At 52.8% G+C, this 21309-nt stretch overlaps 1 protein-coding gene and 4 long non-coding RNA genes across 5 annotated transcripts in view; 4 read left to right on the top strand and 1 right to left on the bottom strand.

The window, feature by feature from the left end:
• LOC149119088 (uncharacterized) overlaps window positions 1–4149 on the top strand; it is a 46703-nt gene extending 42554 nt beyond the window's left edge. The window contains exon 2 of the long non-coding RNA XR_016228684.1: window positions 3842–4149. This is a non-coding gene — a long non-coding RNA (uncharacterized LOC149119088). The remainder of the gene's footprint in view (window positions 1–3841) is intronic.
• Window positions 3630–4806, bottom strand: LOC138847707 (uncharacterized). Its single transcript, XR_011385652.2, has 2 exons — window positions 4706–4806; window positions 3630–4147 (listed from the first exon to the last, which is right to left on the bottom strand). It is a non-coding gene; the product is annotated as an uncharacterized LOC138847707 (long non-coding RNA).
• A 414-nt stretch (window positions 4807–5220) lies between these two features.
• On the top strand, window positions 5221–7571 carry LOC138847708 (uncharacterized). Its single transcript, XR_016228683.1, has 3 exons — window positions 5221–5351; window positions 5798–5819; window positions 7330–7571. It is a non-coding gene; the product is annotated as an uncharacterized LOC138847708 (long non-coding RNA).
• Window positions 7572–11406: 3835 nt separating this feature from the next.
• On the top strand, window positions 11407–12169 carry LOC138847689 (uncharacterized). Its single transcript, XR_016228682.1, has 2 exons — window positions 11407–11538; window positions 11850–12169. It is a non-coding gene; the product is annotated as an uncharacterized LOC138847689 (long non-coding RNA).
• Window positions 12170–12171: 2 nt separating this feature from the next.
• Window positions 12172–16663, top strand: LOC138847712 (centriole and centriolar satellite protein OFD1-like). The gene is made up of 7 exons (XM_089325173.1): window positions 12172–12206; window positions 13176–13256; window positions 13627–13691; window positions 13929–14020; window positions 14846–15395; window positions 15729–15859; window positions 15939–16663. The coding sequence occupies exons 2-7, from the start codon at window positions 13210–13212 to the stop codon at window positions 16182–16184; spliced, it is 1131 nt and encodes a 376-aa protein (XP_089181299.1). The 5' UTR covers window positions 12172–12206; window positions 13176–13209; the 3' UTR covers window positions 16185–16663.
• Window positions 16664–21309: the final 4646 nt, after the last annotated feature.

Here is a 21309-nt window from a genome sequence, read left to right as displayed (position 1 = left end):
CGGATGTGGCCCTGGGGACCCGGCTGTGGCCCTGGGGGACCTAGATGTGGCCCTGGGGGACCAAGATGTGGCCCTGCGGGACTCGGATGTGTCCCTGGGGACCCGGATGTGTCCCTGGAGACCCGGATTTAGGCCCTGGGGGACCCGGATGTTGCCCTGGGGGTCCTAGATGTGGCCCTGGAGACCCGGATGTGGCCCTGGGGGACCCGGATTTAGGCCCTGGGGGACCCGGCTGTGGCCCTGGAGACCCGGATGTGTCCCTGGAGACCCGGATTTAGGCCCTGGGGGACCCGGATGTGGCCCTGGGGGACCTAGATGTGGCCCTGGAGACCCGGATGTGGCCCTGGAGACCCGGATTTAGGCCCTGGAGGTCCTAGATGTGGCCCTGGAGACCCGGATGTGGCCCTGGGGACCCGGATGTGGCCCTGGGGGACCTGGATTTTGGCCCTGGGGGACCCGGATTTAGGCCCTGGAGGTCCTAGATGTGGCCCTGGAGACCCGTATGTGGCCCTGGAGACCCAGGTGTGGCACTGGAGGGACCCGGATGTGGCCCTGGGGGACCCGGATGTGGCCCGGGGGACTCGGATGTGGCCCTGGAGACCCGGATGTGGCCCTGGGGACCCGGATTTAGGCCCTGGGGGACCCGGATTGTGGCCCTGGGGGACCCGGATGTGGCTCTGGGGGACCTAGATGTGGTGCTGGAGACCCGCATTTAGGCCCTGGGGACCCGGATGTGGCCCTGGGGACCCGGATGTGGCCCTAGGGGACCTAGATGTGGCCCTGGGGGACCCGGTTGTGGCCCTGGAGACCCGGATGTGGCCCTGGGGGACCCGGATGTTGTCCTGGAGACCCGGATGTGGCCCTGGGGGACCCGGATTGTGGCCCTGGGGGACCCGGATGTGGTCCTGGAGACCCGGATTTATGCCCTGGAGAGACCTGGATGTGGCCCTGGGGGTCCCATATGTGGCCCTGGGGGTCCTAGATGTGGCTCTGGTGACCCGGATGTGGCCCTGGGGACCCGGATGTGGCCCTGGGGGTCCTAGATGTGGCCCTGGGGGTCCTAGATTTGGCCCTGGGGGACCTAGATGTGGTCCTGGAGACCCGGATGTGGCCCTGGGGGACCCGGAAGTGGCCCTGGAGTGACCCGGATGTGGCCCTCGGGACCTAGATGTGGCACTGGGGGACCCGGATGTGGCCCTGGAGACCCGGATGTGGCCCTGGGGGACCTAGATGTGGCCCTGGGGGTCCTAGATGTGGCCCTGGAGACCCGGATGTGACCCTGGAGGGACCCGGACGTGGCCCTGGGGGAACCGGATGTGGCCCAGGAGACCCGGATTTAGGCCCTGGGGACCCGGATGTGGCCCTCGGGACCTAGATGTGGCACTGGGGGACCCGGATGTGGCCCTGGGGGACCCTGATGTGAACCTGGAGGGACCCGGATGTGGCCCTGGGGGACCCGGGTGTGGCCCTGGGGACCCGGATGTGGCCCTGGGGGACTTAGATGTGGCCCTGGGGGACCCGGATGTGGCCCTGTGGGACCCGGATTTAGGCCCTGGGGGACCCGGATGTGGCCCTGAAGGGACCCGCCTGTGGCCCTGGAGACCCGGATTTAGGCCCTGGGTGACCTGGATGTGGCCCTCGAAGGACCCTGATGTGACCCTGGAAGGACCTGGATGTGACCCTGGAAGGACCCGGATGTGGCCCTGGGGGTCCTAGATGTGGACCTGGAGACCCGGATTTAGGCCCTGGGGGACCTAGATGTGGCCCTGGGGGACCCGGATGTGGCCCTGGGGGACCTAGATGTGGCCCTGGAGACCCGGATGTGGCCCTGGAGACCCGGATTTAGGCCCTGGGGGACCCGGATGTGGCCATGGGGGACCCGGATTTAGCCCTGGGGATCCCGGGTGTGGCCCTGGGGGACCCGGATGTGGCCCTGGGGGTCCTAGATGTGGACCTGGAGACCCGGATTTAGGCCCTGGGGGACCTAGATGTGGCTCTGGGGGACCCGGATTTAGGCCCTGGGGGACCCGGGTGTGACCCTGGAGGGACCCGGATTTGGCCCTGGGGGTGCTAGATGTGGCCTTGGGGACCCTGATGTGGCCCTGGGGACCCGGATTTAGGCCCTGGGGGACCCGGGTGTGACCCTGGAGGGACCCGGATGTGGCCCTGGGGACCCGGATGTGGCCCTGGAGACCCGGATGTGACCCTGGGGACGCGGATGTGGCCCTAGAGACCCGGATTTCGGCCCTGGGGGACCCGGATGTGGCCGTGGGGGACCTAGATGAGGCCCTGGAGACCCGGATGTGGCCCTGGGGGACCCGGATGTGGCCCTGGACAACCGGATGTGGCCCTGGGGGTCCCGGATGTGGCCCTGGGGGACCCGGATTTAGGCCCTGGGAGACCTAGATGTGGCCCTGGAGACCCGGATGTAGGCCCTGGGGACCCGGATGTGGCCCTGGAGGTCCTAGATGTGGCCCTGGGGGACCTAGATGAGGCCCTGGAGACCCGGATGTGGCCCTGGGGGACCCGGATGTGGCCCTGGACAACCGGATGTGGCGCTGGGGGTCCCGGATGTGGCCCTGGGGGACCCGGATTTAGGCCCTGGGGGACCTAGATGTGGCCCTGGAGACCCGGATGTAGGCCCTGGAGACCCGGATGTGGCCCTGGGGGACCCGGGTGTGGCCCTGGGGGACCTAGATGTGGCCCTGGAGACCCGAATGTGGCCCTGGAGACCCGGATTTAGGGCCTGGGGGACCCGGATGTGGCCCTGGGAGTACTAGATGTGACCCTGGAGGGACGCGGATGTGGCCCTGGAGGTCCTAGATGTGGTCCTGGAGACCCGGATGTGGCCCTGGGGGACCCGGATTTAGGCCCTGGGGGACCCGGGTGTGGCCCTGGAGAACCCGGATGTGGCCCTGGAGGGACCCGGGTGTGACCTTGGAGGGACCCTGATGTGACCCTGGAGGGACCCGGATGTGGCCTTGGAGACCCGGATGTGGCCCTGGAGACCCGGATGTGGCCCTGGGGGACCCGGGTGTGGCCCTGGAGACCCGGATGTGGCCCTGGAGACCGGATGTGGCCCTGGAGGACCCGGATGTGGCCCTGGGGGATCCGGATGTGGCCCTGGAGGGACCTGGATGTGGCCCTGGAGGGACCCGGATGTGGCCCTGGAGACCCGGATGTGGCCCTGGAGACCCGGGTGTGGCCCTGGAGAACCCGGATGTGACCCTGGGGGACCCGGATGGAGCTGACTCCGTGATCATATTTCTGTGACGCGTCTAAGCCGTCGTCTACCCTCACGAACCCAGAAACAACTTACGAGTTGACAGTGTCGGAGGGTCACATGACTAAGACCGAGCGTCTGGGAACAATAACTGATGGAATCGAAACGGAGCGAGAAGGATCCAACGCGGGACACACGCCGACTCAGAGTGACCAGCACCCTGACCTGCACTCTGGCCTCGGAATCAGCCCTTAAGCCATTCGGATCCGGCTGAAACGCCCATGAGGTCAGAGGTCAGGCTGACCCCTGTGACCCAGCTCAGTGTCCACGTCTGCAGAGGTCAGAGGTCAACGACGCCATCTGGGTCTCCCGTGTGACTGGCACGACCTCAAGTACTTCCGCCATCTTTTTTTTTTTTAGGATTTGTTTTATTTATTTGAAAGAGTTACAGAGAGAAGTAGAGAGAGAGAGAGAGAGAAAGAGAGAGAGAGAGGAGAGAGAAAGAGAGGGGAGAGAGAGTCGATCAACAAACAGGAGAGTCGATCAACAAACAGAGAGGAGAGAGAGAGAGAGAGACAGAGGAGAGACAGAGGAGAGTCGATCAACAAATAGAGAGAGGAGTCGATCAACAAACAGGAGAGTCGATCAACAAACAGGAGAGTCGATCAACAAACAGAGAGCAGAGAGGGAGAGAGAGGGGTCTTCCGTCTGCTGGTTCTCTCCCCAGATGGCTACCACGGCCGGAGCTGTGCCGATCCGAAGCCGGGAGCCGGGAGCTCCATCCGGGTCTCCCACGCGGGTGCAGGCTCGAGGACGTGGGCGCCATCTTGTGCTGCTTTCCCGGGCACGTCAGCAGAGAGCGGACCGGAAGTGGAGGAGCCGGGACTCGAACCTGCGCCCCAGTATGAGCACCGCTTTAACCGTCTTGATCAGAAACAGTTCAAAAAAAAATTAATTAATTAATTAATTAATTAAAATAACAAATAAATAAATAATTTAAAAATATAATAAAATCTAAAAAAATAAATAAAGTTAAAAAATAATGAATAAATAAAATTCTAAAAATAAATAAATAAATCTAAAAAATAAAGAAATAAAAAATTAAAATAAATAATTTTAAAAATTAAAAATTAATAAATAAAATTAAAAATAAATAAATAAAATTAAAAATAATAATAATAAATAATAAGATAAATAATAAAATAAAATTAATTAATTAAATGATAAATAAATAAAATTTAAAAATAATAAATAACTAATTAAAAATAATAAATAAATAAAAATAAAAATAAATTAAAATAAAAATTAAAATAAATAAATATTTTAAAAATAAATAATTAAAAATAATGAATTTTAAAAATAATAAATGAATAAATAAATAATTAAAAATAAATAAAATTTAAAAATAATAAATAAATAATTAAAAGATCAATAAATAAATAATTTAAAAAACTAAAAAGCAAACAGTTCGCGGCCGGACACCTGCAGCAGGATGACTCGCTTCAGGCGCGAGCGAGCGCAGCCCCCCCCCAGATCCTTCTGCGCATGCGCCCGCGGCGTCCGGCGGAAGCTCCGGGTCCCCCGCGTACGTGCTCTGATGGGTGAGTTTGGATTGGCTGAGCTGTCCGCGCCGTCCCGCCCCTGAACCGGAAGTTCTCCCGGGCCGAGCGCGGCTCCGATTGGCCTGGCTCTCTGGCCCCGGGCCACTTCCGGTCCGGCTCGCCTCGCCTGGCCCCGCCCCGCCTCCCCGGCCCCGCCCACCTCCCCTGGCCCCGCCCCGCCGGCCCGGCTCGGCTGCGGCCGGCCGCCATGTTGTTCCCTGTGCTCCGCCGGCCCCGCCCCGCCTCCCCGGCCCCGCCCCCGGCCCCGCCCACCTCCCCGGCCCCGCCCCTCCAGCCCGTCTCCGCTCCGGCCGGCCGCCATGTTGCTCCCTGCGCTCCGCCGGCCCCGCCCCGCCTCCGCCGGCCCCGCCCCGCCCCCGCCGGCCCCGCCCCTGTCCGCGCCCACATCCCCGGCCCCGCCCCTCCAGCCCGTCTCCGCTCCGGCCGGCCGCCATGTCGCTCCCTGCGCTCGGGACGGCTCCGTCCGCTCCCGCCGCCCGCGTCCCCGCTCTGCGCGCTCACACGAGGTGACGGGTCGGGGCTCCGGCGGGGGCGCGCGGGGGGCGGGTCGGGGGCGCGCGCGCTGCCTGCTCGGGACTCGGGGGCGCGCGGGGCGGGGCGGGGCGGGGCGCGGCGGGAGACGGGACGGCGGGCTTTTTTTTTTTTTTTTTTCAAGGTCGCGCAGGTCACGGGGGGGGGAGGGGCAGAGCGCGGAGTCAAAGCAGGTCACGTGGTCTTAGGTTTTTTTTTTCATTTTTTCGGGGTCACGCGGTCGTTCAGGTTTTTGTTCTGCAGTTTGTGAACGTGTCACGTTGATTGTTTTTTTTTTTGCACATTGAACCATCCCTGCCTGCCGGGGGTGGATCCTAACACCGGGCTTTGTTGTTGTTGTTGTTATTATTATCATTATTAGGTGCTCACTAGGTCGTCTGAATTGAATGTGATTTTCTTTTTTTAATTTTTTTCTTTGCAGACCGTGATGCTGGACGATTAAGGTAAGATTCGCGATGTGCGTACGTGGTTTGTTGAGTGACTAAACGAACGTCGTTGTAGTCTGATAGTCAATCCACACTGCGGAGTGTGCGTCTTCAGAGACCATTTTTAGGTAGAATTTTGACAGTAACGCAGCAGGCTGTTTTTAGTCGTTTAACCAAAGACAGCTGAAAGGATTTTACGCCTTTTAGTGAAAAAAAAAAAGGGAAAAAAAGGGAATATGATATTGTATGAAAAATTGCGTTGCCCGTGTCCCTCGTGCAGACATGAAAGTCTGTCTGAATTCGCACCCGGATCAGCCAGCTTGTGTCTGGCGTCTGGAGAGAGAAAGAGAGAGAGAGAGAGAGAGAGAGAGAGAGAGAAGGGCTGGAGACTTCAACGTTCCCGGCATGAGGGCCGCCATCTTGGAACGCCGGCAGGAGGGCCGCCATCTTTGAATGCCGGCACCGTGCGTGGATTTCCCGCACGAGGGCCGCCATCTTGGAACGCCGGCGCCGTGCATGCATTCCTGGCGTGGGCGGGGCTGGCGGTGGCCCCCATGACGTCACGGTGTTGGCAGTGATGAGTGACACGGGGGCGGGGCCGGCGCAGCCCCGCCCCCTCCTCCGTGGGCGGCCATGACGGTCCTCAGGGTTCTCCCAGCATGCCCCTGGGCGGGCCGGCGGCGGCTCCCAGCATCCTCTCGGGCCAGTGGAGGGTGAGGCGGAGCCGCGTGGGCGGGGCCTGCAGGGGGGGGCGGAGACAGAGACGGGGTCGGGTGGGGTTGCGGGGCATGATGGGAGCCTCCTGGAACATGGGTGAGCCCCAGGGCATGCTGGGAGCCCTGTCACCTGCTGGACTTGGGGTGGAGTCCTGGGGCCCCGGAGCATGCTGGGAGCCTCCTGGACCCTCGACTCGCCCCAGGGCATGCTGGGAGCCTCCTGGACTTTCGACTCGCCCCAGGGCATGCTGGGAGCCTCCTGGACCCTCGACTCGCCCCAGGGCATGCTGGGAGTCCTCTGGTCTGCAGTGCCCCTGCCTGGCAGTGGAGCATGCTGGGAGCCCGGGATCCAGCCCAATGCATGCTGGGAGTCCCCACCCCACCCCGATGCATGCTGGGAGCCCCATCCCACCCTGATGAATTCTGGGAGCCTCTACCAAAACCGATGCAAGCTGGGAGCCCAGTGCACCTGCCGGCTCTAGGGCCCGCTGGGAGCCGCATGCATTCCTGGCGTGAGGGCCGCCATCTTGGAATGCCGGCATGAGGGCCGCCATCTTGGAACGCCGGCACTGTGCGTGGATTTCCGGCATGGGGGCCGCCATCTTGGAACGCTGGCAGGAGGCCGCCATCTTGGAATGCTGGCGTGAGGGCCGCCATCTTGGAACACTGGCAGGAGGCCGCCATCTTGGAATGCTGGCGTGAGGGCCGCCATCTTGGAACACTGGCAGGAGGCCGCCATCTTGGAATGCCCGCGCGAGGCCGCCATCTTGGAACACCAGCCGTTGACGCCTCTCTCTCTCTCCCCCCCGCAGGGTCCGAGCGTCCCGGAGGGCGGCGGCGGCAAGATGGCGGGCCGGCCGTCGCTGCTGAAGCTGGTGCTGGTGGGCGACGGCGGCGTCGGCAAGAGCTCGCTGCTGAACCGGTCGTCGGATTTGAATACGTGACTTGGACGAGGTGACCCGGATGTTAATAGACGAGGTGACCCGGATGTTAATGAAGGAGGTCACCCGGATGTTAATTATTAATTATAATAAAAAAAAACTTGACTGTTCTAGAACTTTTTTAATGGTCGTCTGATTTAAATATGCGACTTGGAGCTAACGGACGAGGTGACCCGGAAGTTAACGGACGAGGTGACCCGGATGTTAATGAAGGAGTAATGACGGACGAGGTGACCCGGATGTTAATTATAATTTTAAAAAAACTCGGCTGTTCTAGAACTTACACTCGGCTGTGTTGTGACCTTTTTTTTTTTTTGTTCTTTTTTAAACATGACGTCACCAGGCCGCCCGGCTGGCGCGGGGGTGGAGCCGGTAAAGCCGCCCTCTCTCCTCTCTCTCTCTCTCCCTCTCTTTCTCTCTCTCCCTTTCAAGTACATAAATGAATCCTTTAAAAAAAATGAAAAAAAAAACAATAAAGCCGGGTCAGCAGTCCATGTTTCGCTAGAATTGATGTTTACGTGGTATATGAAGGCACGTTGATCGACTGCTTGATCGACTGTGGGGGAGGAGCGATTTGTGTTAGTTTTTTTGAACAGGAATTAGTCACGTGATTCAAAATCAGCACAAGGAACGAATAAACGACCCTTGTCACTCCACGCGTACCGGTGGAGGCGGCCATCTTGCCGGTTTCCCGTTCCCGTGTCCGCACACGGGAGCCTCCACACGCACACACATGCACACGCTGTCTGTGGGTCCAGATTTCCTGAGGAGGACGCCACACACCGGATCGGAGCCCGTGTGGACGACCTGCAGGCGGGACTCGAACCCGCGCCCCTGCGGGATGTCACTTTGTGCGCCCTGGGAGGCGGCAGGCGATGGGGGGACCCCGCCCCTACGCCTGGCTGTTGCAGGCATTTGGGGAGAGACTCTGAGATCTCTTTCAAATAACATGTAAAATCTTTAAAAAACGGCCACCATCTTGGACAAACATCTTTATTTTATTTAAGAAATCAAATAAATAAAAAACGGACGGTCACAGCTTTACACCAGGATGAGACTAAGCTCACTCAGAAGTGAATCCAAACACAATTCGAGGGCCGACAGCCAGCCCGGACTGTGTTAGTCGCTTTATATATAGTTTTTAAATACGACATGTAATTACACTGATCACATTACACTAAGTATAAACGGAATAGAATCTACTATCACATTACACTAAATATAAACGGAATAGAATACAATCTACTATATTTAAATAGACTCAGACTGCGAGGAGGAGTTTTTTTCGGGCCGTTTAATCGAGTTATTCGCAACGTCCACAAATATCACTTTAATCCGGAATTTTCCGGCTTCAGCTTAGAAGGTGCTTCTTGCCCAAAAACTGAACTTTCCTGTCGAAGGCGCTGGAGCGGACGGGGGAGTCGGGCTCGTAAAACGGGTTCATCGCGAACTGCGGGAGGAGGAGGAGGAGGAGGCGGCCGTGAGCGCGTCGCAGGGCCCGAGTGCGTCGTCGAGGTTTACACGGAAAACCGCCGGTTTGCGGCGGTCGGGACCGGCCGCGGTTGGTGTGGGGAGCCCCGAGCCCGCCGCACGCACGCACCTTGATGTAGAGCTCGTAGACGTCCGGCTCGGGAGACGCGGTTCTGTATTTGCGATTCAGTTTTGGGGTTTATCTCTTACCTGAACCATTGTTTCCTAGAATAGTAGGAAAATATTAAAATGGTAATGTCTTATAAAAAATAAAATATAAAAGTAAATAAAATAAATATTAACATAATAAAATATTAAAATCAATAAAGTGAATAAACAAAAATATAAATAAAATAATAAAATAAACAAGTAAAATATAGTAATATAATTAAACAATAAATATTAAAGTAAATAAAATGTTAACATAAATAATAAAATACAAAAATAAAAAAATAAATAAAATATATTATAATAAATTAAAATAAATAAAACAAAAAATATTAATATAAACAATAAAACATTAAAATAAATAAAACAAAAGTATCAATATCAAACAAATAAAACAAGTAAAAATATCAATATAAACAGATAATAAAATATTGAAATAAATAAAATCACTAAAATATTTAAACAAATAAAAATTAATATAATTAAAACATTAAAATAAATAAAAATATTAATATAAACAAATAATAAAATATTGAAAAATAATAAAATATTAAAATAAATAATAAAATATTGAAATAAATACATCAATATAAATAATAAAATATTAAAATAAACAAAGGTGGCATCATGGGAAAATGTGTTCACAGTGATCTGAAGAAGACAGTGTTGCATCATGGGAAAGTGTTTCTGGACTCACCAGGTTCACTTGTCGGCCATCTTGGAATGTGTGTGCACTGAGTAGGCCCCCTGCAGGTGTGACGTCACACTGAGTAGGCCCACACTGCAGCGTTCGCTGTTTCCTTTAGAACGAGCTGAGATTTGCTTTGTCAGCAGAATTACCTGAAGCGGGAGGCTCAGTGTCCCGCAAACGTCTTCATTCATCATTCAGCATGTGAAATGGCCGCCTCGTTCTTTTTTTATCATTTAACATGTAAAATGGCCGCCTCGTTCTTTTTCTATCATTTAACATGTAAAATGGCCGCCTCGTTCTTTTTCTTTATTATTTAACATGTAAAATGTCCGCCTCGTTCTTTTCTGTCATTCATCATGTAAAATGGCCACCTCGTTCTTTTTCTCTATCATTTAACATGTAAAATGTCCACCTCATTCTTTTTCTATCATTTAACATGTAAAATGGCCGCCTCGTTCTTTTTCTTTATTCATCATGTAAAATGGCTGCCTCGTTCTTTTTTTCTGACATTCATCATGTAAAATGGCCGCCTCATTCTTTTTTCTTTATTCATCATGTAAAATGTCCGCCTCGTTCTTTTTTCTGTCATTCATCATGTAAAATGTCCGCCTCGTTCTTTTTCTATCATTTAACATGTAAAATGTCCGCCTCGTTCTTTTCTGTCATTCATCATGTAAAATGTCCGCCTCGTTCTTTTTCTATCATTTAACATGTAAAATGGCCGCCTCGTTCTTTTTCTTTATTCATCATGTAAAATGGCTGCCTCGTTCTTTTTTCTATCATTCAACATGCAAAATGGCTGCCTCGTTCTTTTTCTTTATTCATCATGTAAAATGGCCGCCTCGTTCTTTTTTTCTATCATTTAACATGTAAAATGTTCACCTCGTTCTTTTTTCTGTCATTCATCATGTGAAACGCCCTCCTCGTTCTCGTCCCCGCCAGGTGCTGAGCGAGCGGGACGTGCTCCAGCTCGTGGGAATCCGCCCGCCGTCCGGCCTGCACGCGTCCCTGGTGGGCGTCCCGCCTGCGGCTGCTCCGGCCTGCTCGTTCCGGTCGTCAGCCAGAATCCGCACAAAACGCTCTCTCCTTGCAGGTGTCTGCAGCCGACAGAGACGCTGGAGCCGGTAGGCGTGTGCTGTCGCGTGAGAGAGCGTGTTCATGCGTGTGACGTGTACCATCAGATAGTCGCTCAACACACTTCAGCTCCTTTCCGGCCGTACCATCAGATAGTCGCTCAACACACTTCAGCTCCTTTCCGGCCGTACCATCAGATAGTCGCTCAACACACTTCAGTTCCTTTCCGGCCATACATCACATAGTCGCTCAACACACTTCAGTTCCTTTCCGGCCGTACCATCACATAGTCGCTCAACACACTTCAGCTCCTTTCCGGCCGTACCATCAGATAGTCGCTCAACACACTTCAGTTCCTTTCTGGCCGTACCATCAGATAGTCGCTCAACACACTTCAGTTCCTTTTTCGTAACACGGCGGGGTGGACGACGTGGCGTGTGTGGCTCTCTGTCCGTTGACACGTCACGGTTGTGTGCGCCCGCCCGCGTCCGTGTGTCCCGATTCAACGTGCGGTTTTGTTTTTTTTTTTTTTTTTAACAGCCGAAAAGCTCCGGCTCATCGACGACGCGTTCGCCGACGCGAAGTCCCGGCACCCGAAGACGGCGTCTCTGGACGCAAAGTTGAGCGACTACAAGAGGGACGTGGAGGAGCAGCTGCGGGCGGAAATGCGCCAGAGGGTGAGCGTCGTCCCGGCGGTGTCGATCAACAACCGTTTCGTGTCTGTGTGTCGATCAACAACCGTTTTGTCGATCAACAACCGTTTCGTCTCTGTGTGTCGATCAACAACTGTTTTGTCAATCAACAACCGTTTCATGTCTGTGTGTCAATCAACAACCGTTTTCTCGATCAACAACCGTTTCGTCTCTGTGTGTCGATCAACAACCGTTTTGTCGATCAACAACCGTTTCGTCTCTGTGTGTCGATCAACAACCGTTTTGTCGATCAACAACCGTTTTTCTAGCGACTGACGGAAGTCGGTGTTTTGCAGCTGGAGTATCTGAGAGAGACCGAGATCGCGAGAGTCAAGATGGAGGAGAGGCGGCGGCGCGAGGAGGCGCTGGCGGAGCTGCGGGGCGCGTGCGCGAGGGCCTGGCGGGCGAAGGCCGAGTCCCTGGCGGCCCGAGAGAAGGAGGCCGTCGAGAGAGTCAGGAGGCTCCAGGAGGTGGCGCTCGCGGGTGGCCCGAGCAGGGAGGCCCTTGTCCTGTTGGCGGCCATGTGGGGTGTAGACCGGGCTGGATGTGGGGTGTAGACCGGACTGGGTTGTTGCAATGTGGGGTGTAGACCGGGCTGGATGTGGGGTGTAGACCAGACTGGAGCTGACGCGGAGGGCCGACGCCTTCGAGCTGTGAGTGACGCGCGGACGCGGCCAGACGCTGACTCAGCACAAACCAGGTCAGACGGTGACTCAGCACGAACCAGGTCAGACGACGACTCAGCACAAATGAGGTCAGACGATGACTCAGCACAAACCAGGTCAGACGATGACTCAGCATGAACCAGGTCAGACGACGACTCAGCACGAACGTGGTCAGACGATGACTCAGCACGAACCAGGTCAGACGATGACTCAGCACGCACGAGGTCAGATGGTGACTCAGCACAAACGCGGTCAGACGATGACTCAGCACGAACCAGGTCAGACGATGACTCAGCACAAACCAGGTCAGACGATGACTCAGCACAAATGAGGTCAAATGATGACTCAGCACGAACCAGGTCAGACGATGACTCAGCACGAACCAGGTCAGACGATGACTCAGCACGAACCAGGTCAGACGGTGACTCAGCACAAACCAGGTCAGACGATGACTCAGCACAAATGAGGTCAGAGACGATGACTCAGCACAAATGAGGTCAGGCGATGACTCAGCACAAACGAAATCAGAGACAATGACTCAGCATGAATGCGGTCAGACAATGACTCAGCACGAACCAGGTCAGAGACGACGACTCAGCACGCACACAGCCAGACGATGACTCAGCACGGACGCGATCAGACGATGACTCAGCACAAACGCAGACGATGACTCAGCACGAACCAGGTCAGACGGTGACTCAGCACAAACGCGGTCAGACGATGACTCAGCACAAACGTCAGAGACGATGACAGCACGCACGCGGTCAGACGATGACTCAGCACACACGAGGTCAGACGATGACTCAGCACGAACCAGGTCAGAGACGATGAGTCTTCCTCCATGAATTCAAGATGGCCGCTGACCACGTGACCGTCCCAGGTCGGGGCGTCCGTCAGCCACGTGACGCGTCTGCCTCAGTTTCTCAGTTCGGCCTGCGCGTGTCCTTGTGCTTTCAGGAGCCGGAAGCAGCACGAGGAGGAAACGAGGAGGATGACGGACGCGCTGAGGAGGCGGGAGCAGCAGCTGCAGGAGCGAGTGTGAGAGAGAGAGAGAGAGAGAGTCGGGCGTTTGTGGACTGACTTCACGAGCGTTTGTGGACTGACTTCACGAGTGTTTGTGGACTGACTTCACGAGCGTTTGTGGACTGACTTCACGAGCGTTTGTGGACTGAGCGTTTGTGGACTGACTTCACGAGTGTTTGTGGACTGACTTCACGAGCGTTTGTGGACTGACTTCACGAGCGTTTGTGGACTGACTTCACGAGCGTTTGTGGACTGACTTCACGAGCGTTTGTGGACTGACTTCACGAGCGTTTGTGGACTGACTTCACGAGTGTTGGGGACCGAGTGGAGGGTGCTGGGGACTGAGTTCCCAGCACCTTCCGCGCTGAGTCCTCCCCCGTCGCAGGCGCCAGCTTGAGCTGAAGGTCGCGGGAGCCGACGACGAGCTGCAGCACGAGACGGAGAGTGAAGGTGGTTCTGAGTGCGAGTCTCTCCACTTCTCTCATCCGGGACACAGCAGGGAGCTCTCTCTCTCTCTCTCTCTTTCTCTGTCTCGCCCGCTGACCCTTGACCCCGCCCTGTCACGTGTGGGGTGGCCGTGAGTCGGTCAACAAGCCCGACGTGGCGTCCGTGAGTCGGTCAGCAGGCGTGACGTGGCGGCGCCTACGCTCGCGGGGACGCGCCGTGTGACGTGCGGTTTCCTTGCAGGACGAGCCGTCCGTCTGCAGGAGGCGCTCGCGGCCGTCAGCGCGAGACAGACGGAGCTCGGCCCGCCCCCGCCCCGCGTGAGGGAGCGCGAGGTGATCGCGGCTTTTTATTGAGATAGTCTGCAGTATGCAAATTTCCGATTAACATCTCATTTAAATAGTCTTGAATATGCAAATTTCTGATTAATATGCAAATTTCTGATTAACATGCAAATTTCTGATTAATATGCAAGATTAACATTTTATTTAGGTAGTCTTGAATATGCAAATTTCTGATTAACATTTTGTTATTGAAATAGTCTTGAATATGCAAATTTTTGATTAATGGTTTGGTAAAATAGCGTTTAATATGCAAATTTCTAATTAAGGTATTTTTTTAAAATAGTCTGTAATATGCAAATTCCAATTTTAGTCACTTTTTTTTGACTCACATGACGTGTTCAGGCTGTTTGTCATGTGACTGAGAAGGTGCTGGGTCAGCTTAACTCAGTACTCAGTGTCACACGGGGGTGCTGGTCAGGTGTACTCAGTACTCAGTGTCACAGGGACTGTGCAGGGAGGGGGAGGTGATGACTTAGTTAACTCAGTACTCAGTGTCACACGGGGGTGCTGGTCAGCTTAACTCAGTACTCAGTGTCACACGGGGGTGCTGGTCAGGTGTACTCAGTACTCAGTGTCACACGGGGGTGCTGGTCAGGTTAACTCAGTACTTAGTGTCACAGGGACTGTGCAGGGAGGGGAGGTGATGACTTAGCTAACTCAGTACTCAGTGTCACACGGGGGTGCTGGTCAGGTTAACTCAGTACTCAGTGTCACAGGGACTGTGCAGGGAGGGGAGGTGATGACTTAGCTAACTCAGTACTCAGTGTCACACGGGGGTGCTGGTCAGGCTAACTCAGTACTCAGTGTCAGTTGCAGGTCGAGTTGGAGTCTCTGAGGGCCCAGCTGCTGGCGGTGACGGAGCAGAACCGAGTGCTGAGCGAGAGGGTCAAGGACACGTGCGATGACTCAACAAAAATCAAAGACACGAGTGGTGACTCAGCAAGGATCAAAGACACGAGCGATGACTCAGCAAAAATCAAAGACACGAGCGGTGACTCAGCAAAAATCAAAGACACGAGCGGTGACTCAGCAAGGATCAAGGACACGAGCGATGATTCAGCAAAAATCAAAGACACGAGCGATGACTCAGCAAAAATCAAAGACACGAGCGATGACTCAGCAAAAATCAAAGACACGAGCGGTGACTCAGCAAAGATGAACGACACGAGTAATGACTCAGCAAGGATGAAGGACACGAGGGATGACTCAGCAAAAATCAAAGACACGAGCGGTGACTCAGCAAGGATCAAAGACACGCGCGATGAATCGGCACTGAAGGCGGAGCGGCTGGCGCTGCAGGCACAGAACGAGCTCCTGAGACGGCAGCTGGCGGACAGCCGGAGCGAGAACGTGCGTCTGCTGAGCCGTACGTCGCGTGCGGTGGGCGAGTGTTCACTGTCTTGAGTCAGGAAGCTTCTAGAACGTTCTGTACCCAGAATTCCTTCCTGCTGGTTCTGCACGATTCACTGTCAGAAGGAAGATTTGAGAGAGAGAGAGAGAGAGAGAGAGGGGAAGGGCTTCCTTTGCCGTTGGTTTACCTTCCAAGATGGCCGCCGTGGCGGGGGCTGTGCCAATCTGATGGCGGGGGCTGTGCCAATCTGTCGGCGGCTTTTAAATGGACGAAGAAAACTCAAGTGTGGCGGTGACCAGGCGTGTCTTTTTTTTTTCCGTTTCTGTGTTTTTTGACCCCGAATCTCAGGCTTGGCGCAGCCGGCTGCTGAGCTCGCGGTTCTCCAGGACGAGCTGAGGGAGGCGGGACGTGCCGTCGCGGCGGAGCACGCGCGGTTCGAGGCGCACAAACAGGCTCTCCGGAAACAGCTGCAGGACGAGGCCAGTACCCGTGACCCCTGACCCTGACCCTGACCCCTGACCCCGGGTCTGAGCCCGCCGCCCACGTCGGGTCTTGCAGGTGGCGCGTTCGGCGCGGCTGGAGGCCCAGATGCTGGACCGCGACGTTGCCGTGAGGAGGCTGACGGTTCAGGTCGCCGAGCTGGAGTCAGAGCTGAAGGGGACACAGACAGGTCGGGGAGGCCGCCGGCCCGGGCACCGCGTGTGCGTGCGTGTGTGTGGCGTGTGGCATGTGGCGTGTGCGTGTCTTGGAAGCGGCAGGTCGTTGGGTTTTGTTTTCCGTCCGTTCAGACGGTCTGTCCTTTAGCCCGAGAGTCGAGGCCGTTTTCGGTCAGCGTGACTGTCGGCACGTGGTGACGTTGCCCTGCCGTGTCCCCGGCGTGTCCAGTTCATACTGTGAACTTCCCGCCATCTCATTGCTGGTTTCCCTGCTTTGCCTTCTTTCGTGTTGACGGCCGCGTCTCCGTGTCTCCGTGTCTCCGTGTCTCCGTGTCTCCGTGTCTCCGTGTCTCCGTGTCTCTGTGTGTGACGCACCCTTAAGTATGTTTCGCAGGACAGGACGGGTGGTCAGAACGTCTTTCAGTGTTCGCTATGAAAAGTCTTTGTTTCCGCTTCATTCAGACATGACAGCTTAGCAGGGTATAAAATCCGGGATGATAGTGTCTCTGTGTTTCTGTGACGCACCCTTAAGTATGTTTTGCAGGACTGGACTGGTGGTTACAAAGTCTTTCAATGTCTGTTTGTTACAAAAGATCTTTATTTCCCCTTCATTCCCACGTGACAGCTTAGCAGGGTATAAAATCCGGCATGATGGTGTCTCCGTGTCTCTGTGTGTGACGCACCCTTAAGTATCTTTTGCAGGACAGGACGGGTGGTCAGAAAGTCTCTCAATGATTGCTATGAGAAGTCTGTATTTCCCCTTCATTCCCACGTGACAGCTTAGCAGGGTATAATAATCCGGGATGACGGTGTCTCTGTGACGCACCCTTAAGTATGTTTCGCAGGACAGGACGGGTGGTCAGAAAGTCTCTCAACATTCGCTATGAAAAGTCTGTATTTCCGCTTCTTTCCCACGTGACAGCTTAGCAGGGTATAAAATCCGGGGTGACGGTTTCCTCTTCGCGCCTCGGCCGAGCCTCGCGGTTCCCTGCTGGCCTGTGGGGTGTCTGACGGGTCACCGTGGAGCGTTTGGTCACCGCGTGCCGTGGGGGGGGTCTCCTCTGGTCACGTGACCTTCCTGGACTTGGTTCTCACGCGTCTGCCGCCCGCAGCCCCGGAGCGCGACGCCTGCCGCGTGGCGGGTCGCCCGGTCGGCGCCGTCGCCGGAGGAGCCGCCGCCCGCCGGGGGACACGCGCGCGCGCTCGGGACGAGCCCGACGGGCACCAGAGCGACGACGCGGGGACGGCGGTGGGCGGTGCGGCTTCACGGCCACGCGGGGGCGCCTCCTCCCGGCCGCTTCCCTGCTCGCCGCCGCCCGCCGCGGAGACCAGCCTGGACGGGGACGCGGCCCGCGAGGGTGAGCGCGTGCCAGTGCGGTGACGGAACCCTCGGTTTTGGATTAATCAATAACTCAATTAATCAATAATTAATATTAATAATTAATGATTTGGATTGATTTCATATTAATTAATGTTAATTAATTTGGATTGATTTTATATTAATAATTTAATTAATATTGATTGATCACTGATTTGGACTAATTTTTGGATTAATTAATAGTTTAATTAATGATCAACATTCATTAATAATTTAATTAGTTGATATTAATAATTTGGACTAAGTTTTTGGATTAATTTATAATTTGATTAGTAATTAAATTAATAGTTGATGGTTTGGATTAATTAATAGTTAATTGATCTTAATTAATAATTTTATTGATTGATAATTGATTAATTTGGATTAATTTTCTGGATTAATTAGTGATTTTCTGGATTAATTAGTAAATAATTAATTAGTATTAATTGATAATTTAATTAGTAACTGATTAATAATTTGGATTTATTTTTGATTAATTAATAATTTACTTAGTTAATAGTCAATATTAATTAATAATTTAATAGATAAATTAATTGATAATTTGGACTAATTTTTGGATTAATAATTTAATAACTTAATTGATTAATAATAATTTGGATTGATTTTCTGGATTAATTAGTAATTTTATTGATTGATTAATGAATTATTAATTAATATTTATTAATTAATGATTGATTAGTAATTGGGATTGATTTTTTTGGACTAAGAGCTCTCCAGCACACGCGGTCTGTGACTCTCGCGGGCTCGTTGGTTCTCCAGGTCCGAGCCGACCGCACGCGGCCCCCCCCAGCCCCCGCCCGCAGGGAACGCGCCAGCCGTCACCCGCCGCGTCCAGCCTCTCCATCCGCGCGTGTGCCGGCCCCGCAGAGGAGGACATCAGGCGAGTACCGGTTCCGACCAGCTGCAGCGGAGTCATGTGACCTGCGGTCTGAGCTGTGCTTGCGTGGACTTTGCGGGCTGGTTTTCAGGTGGTGTGAGAGGTCACGTGACCAGGCAGAATCTGCATTCAGACTGTAGAATGACGTGCAGTCTCAGAGTCATGTGACTTCTCTGGGGGAACACGTGACTTTCTCTCTGTCTCTCTCACTGTCCACTCTGTCAAAAAAATAAAAATAAAAAAATAAGAAAATCAAAAATGAAAAAATAAAATAAAAATAATAAAATAAAATAAATTAAAAAAATAAAAAAATAAAAAATAAAAAAATAAAAAATAAAATAAAAATAATAAAATAAAATAAATCAAAAAAATAAAAAAAAAATAAAAAAATAAAAAATAAAATAATAATAAAATGAAATAAATCAAAAAAAATAAAAAAATAAAAAAATAAAAAATAAAATAAAAATAAAATGAAATAAATCAAAAAATAAAAAAATAAAAAATAAAAAAATAAAAAATAAAATAAAAATAAAATGAAATAAATCAAAAAAACAAAAAAATAAAAAATAAAAAAATAAAATAAAATAAATTAAAAAAATAAAAAAAAATAAAAAAATAAAAAATAAAATGAAAATAATAAAATAAAGTAAATCAAAAAAATAAAAAAATAAAAACTTAAAAAATAACATAAAAATAATAAAATGAAATAAATCAAGAAAATAAAAAAATAAAAAATAAAAAAATAAAAAATAAAATAAAAATAATAAAATAAATCAAAAAAATAAAAAATAAAAAAATAAAAAATAAAATAAAAATAATAAAATAAATCAAAAAAATAAAAAATAAAAAAATAAAAAATAAAATAAAAATAATAAAATAAATCAAAAAAATAAAAAAATAAAAAATAAAAAAATAAAATAAAATAAATTAAAAAAATAAAAAAAATAAAAAAATAAAAAATAAAATGAAAATAATAAAATAAAGTAAATCAAAAAAATAAAAAAATAAAAAATAAAAAAATAAATAAAATAAAAATAATAAAATGAATCAAAAAAATAAAAAATAAAAAAATAAAATAAAAAAATAAAATAAATTAAAAAAAAAATTTATTCTTCTGGTCTGCAGCGTCGATCACAGACAAACGGGGTTTCCGAATGCGGACGAGAGCGTCTCTAGGAATCGCGGGGAGTCGGAGTCGTCCGCTGCCTGTGAGTTCCGCTGTTTCCAGTGTCCCCGCTTTTTTTTTTTTGTTGCATTCGTTCATTTTCGTCTACTTGAAAGAGCGACGGAGGGAGGGAGGGAGGGAGGGGAGGGGGGAGGGAGGGAGGGAGGGAGGGGCCCCATCCCCACCCCCACCCTTTTTTTTTTGACGGAGAGGAAGGTCTTCCTTTTTGCCGTTGGTTTGCCTTCCAAGATGGCCGCCGCGGCGGGAACTGTGCCAATCCGATGGCGGGGGCCAGGTGCTTCTCCCGGTCCCCCATGGGGTGCAGGGTCCATCCTCCACTGCCCTCCCGGGCCACAGCAGAGAGCCGGCCTGGAAGAGGGGCCGCCGGGACTAGAACCGGGCGTGCCGGCGCCGCGGGTGGAGGATTAGCCAGGGCAGCTGGCGCCGGCCGTGGGACACGGAGACCATCTTTAAGCACCTTCAGTGCTTCACAGTCAGAAGACGACGTTGGGAGTTTGCCGGTCGGGGGGGCCCTCGTGCGGCCGCCGGCTGCCCCGACCGCGGCCCCACCCCCACCCGCACGCCGTCCCGCTCCGGCCGCCGTCGGGGAGGGCTCGTGGGCCCACCATGTGCGCTTCCTGTCGGTGGGAGGGACTTCCTGGAGTGATCGTGGGAGGGACTTCCTGGGAGTGATCGTGGGAGGGATGTCCTGGGAGTGATCGTGGGAGGGACTTCCTGGAGTGATTGTGGGCGGGACTTCCTGGGAGTGATCGTGGGCGGGACTTCCTGGAGTGATCGTGGGAGGGACTTCCTGGGAGTGATCGTGGGAGGGACTTCCTGGGAGTGCTTGTGGGAGGGACTTCCTGGGAGTGATCATGGGAGGGACTTCCTGGAGTGATCATGGGCGGGACTTCCTGGAGTGATCATGGGCGGGACTTCCTGGGAGTGATCGTGGGAGGGACTTCCTGGGAGTGATTGTGGGAGGGACTTCCTGGAGTGATCGTGGGAGGGACTTCCTGGAGTGATCGTGGGAGGGACTTCCGTCTTGGGAACACACAAGTTGGTCTCAGTGTAGACGGTGGGTCGGGGTCTCAGTGTAGACGGTGGGAGGGGGTCTCAGTGTAGACGGTGGGTCGGGGGTCTCATTGTAGACAGTGGGTCGGGGTCTCAGTGCAGACAGTAGTTGGGGGTCTCAGTGTAGACAGTGGGTCGGCGGGTCTCAGTGTAGACAGTGCGTCGGGGTCTCAGTGTAGACAGTGGGTCGGGGTGTCAGTGTAGACAGTGGTTGGGGTCTCAGTGTAGACAGTGGGTCGGGGTCTCAGTGTAGACAGTGGGTCGGGGGGTCTCAGTGTAGACTGGGTTGGGGGGTCTCAGTGTAGACAGTGTGTCGGGGTCTCAGTGTAGACAGTGGTTGGGGTCACAGTGTAGACAGTGGGTCGGGGTCTCAGTGTAGACGGTGGGTCGGGGTCTCAGTGTAGACTGTAGTTGGGGGTCTCAGTGTAGACGGTGGGCGGGTTTTTCCTCGTGTGTTAGTCTCTGTGTTTTCCATCCTGTGCCGTGTAGACGAGGAACAAGTCGGAGACCGAACGGAAGACGATGAAACGTGGGAAGAAAGCAGGCGGCGAGAAGAAAGCAGGCGGCGAGACCGGAGAGACGCTGTAGAACGAGGACGAAGGGACCTGGAGCGGCTGGACCGGCAGAGGGTAACACGCTCGGTTCCTGCCTCAGTTTACCGGACGTGCGGTGCTTGTGTGAAGGGCAGAGTCGGGGGGGGGACACGGAGGACTCGCGTCTGCTGGGTGACCCCCCGCGTGGCCGCCGTCGGGCGCCGGGGCCCACCCCAAGCCGGGCGC

The sequence above is a fragment of the Oryctolagus cuniculus genome, chromosome Y (assembly GCF_051225735.1).
Source record: "Oryctolagus cuniculus isolate XC-2025 breed Fujian yellow rabbit chromosome Y, ASM5122573v1, whole genome shotgun sequence".
Classification (NCBI taxonomy): domain Eukaryota; kingdom Metazoa; phylum Chordata; class Mammalia; order Lagomorpha; family Leporidae; genus Oryctolagus; species Oryctolagus cuniculus.
Note: the sequence above shows the minus strand (reverse complement) of the source record. Positions and strands in the feature narration are given on the sequence as shown.

What these genes read in the sequence shown, in the direction of transcription:
- LOC138847712 (XM_089325173.1), top strand. Translation starts at nt 13,210, where the DNA reads ATGACGGACGCGCTGAGGAGGCGGGAGCAGCAGCTGCAGGAGCGAGT. An exon ending in CAGCAGCTGCAGGAGCGAGT is followed by an intron (nt 13,257 to 13,626) that starts GTGAGAGAGAGA and finishes CCCCCGTCGCAG; the next exon opens with GCGCCAGCTTGAGCTGAAGG. An exon ending in GAACGTGCGTCTGCTGAGCC is followed by an intron (nt 15,396 to 15,728) that starts GTACGTCGCGTG and finishes CCCGAATCTCAG; the next exon opens with GCTTGGCGCAGCCGGCTGCT.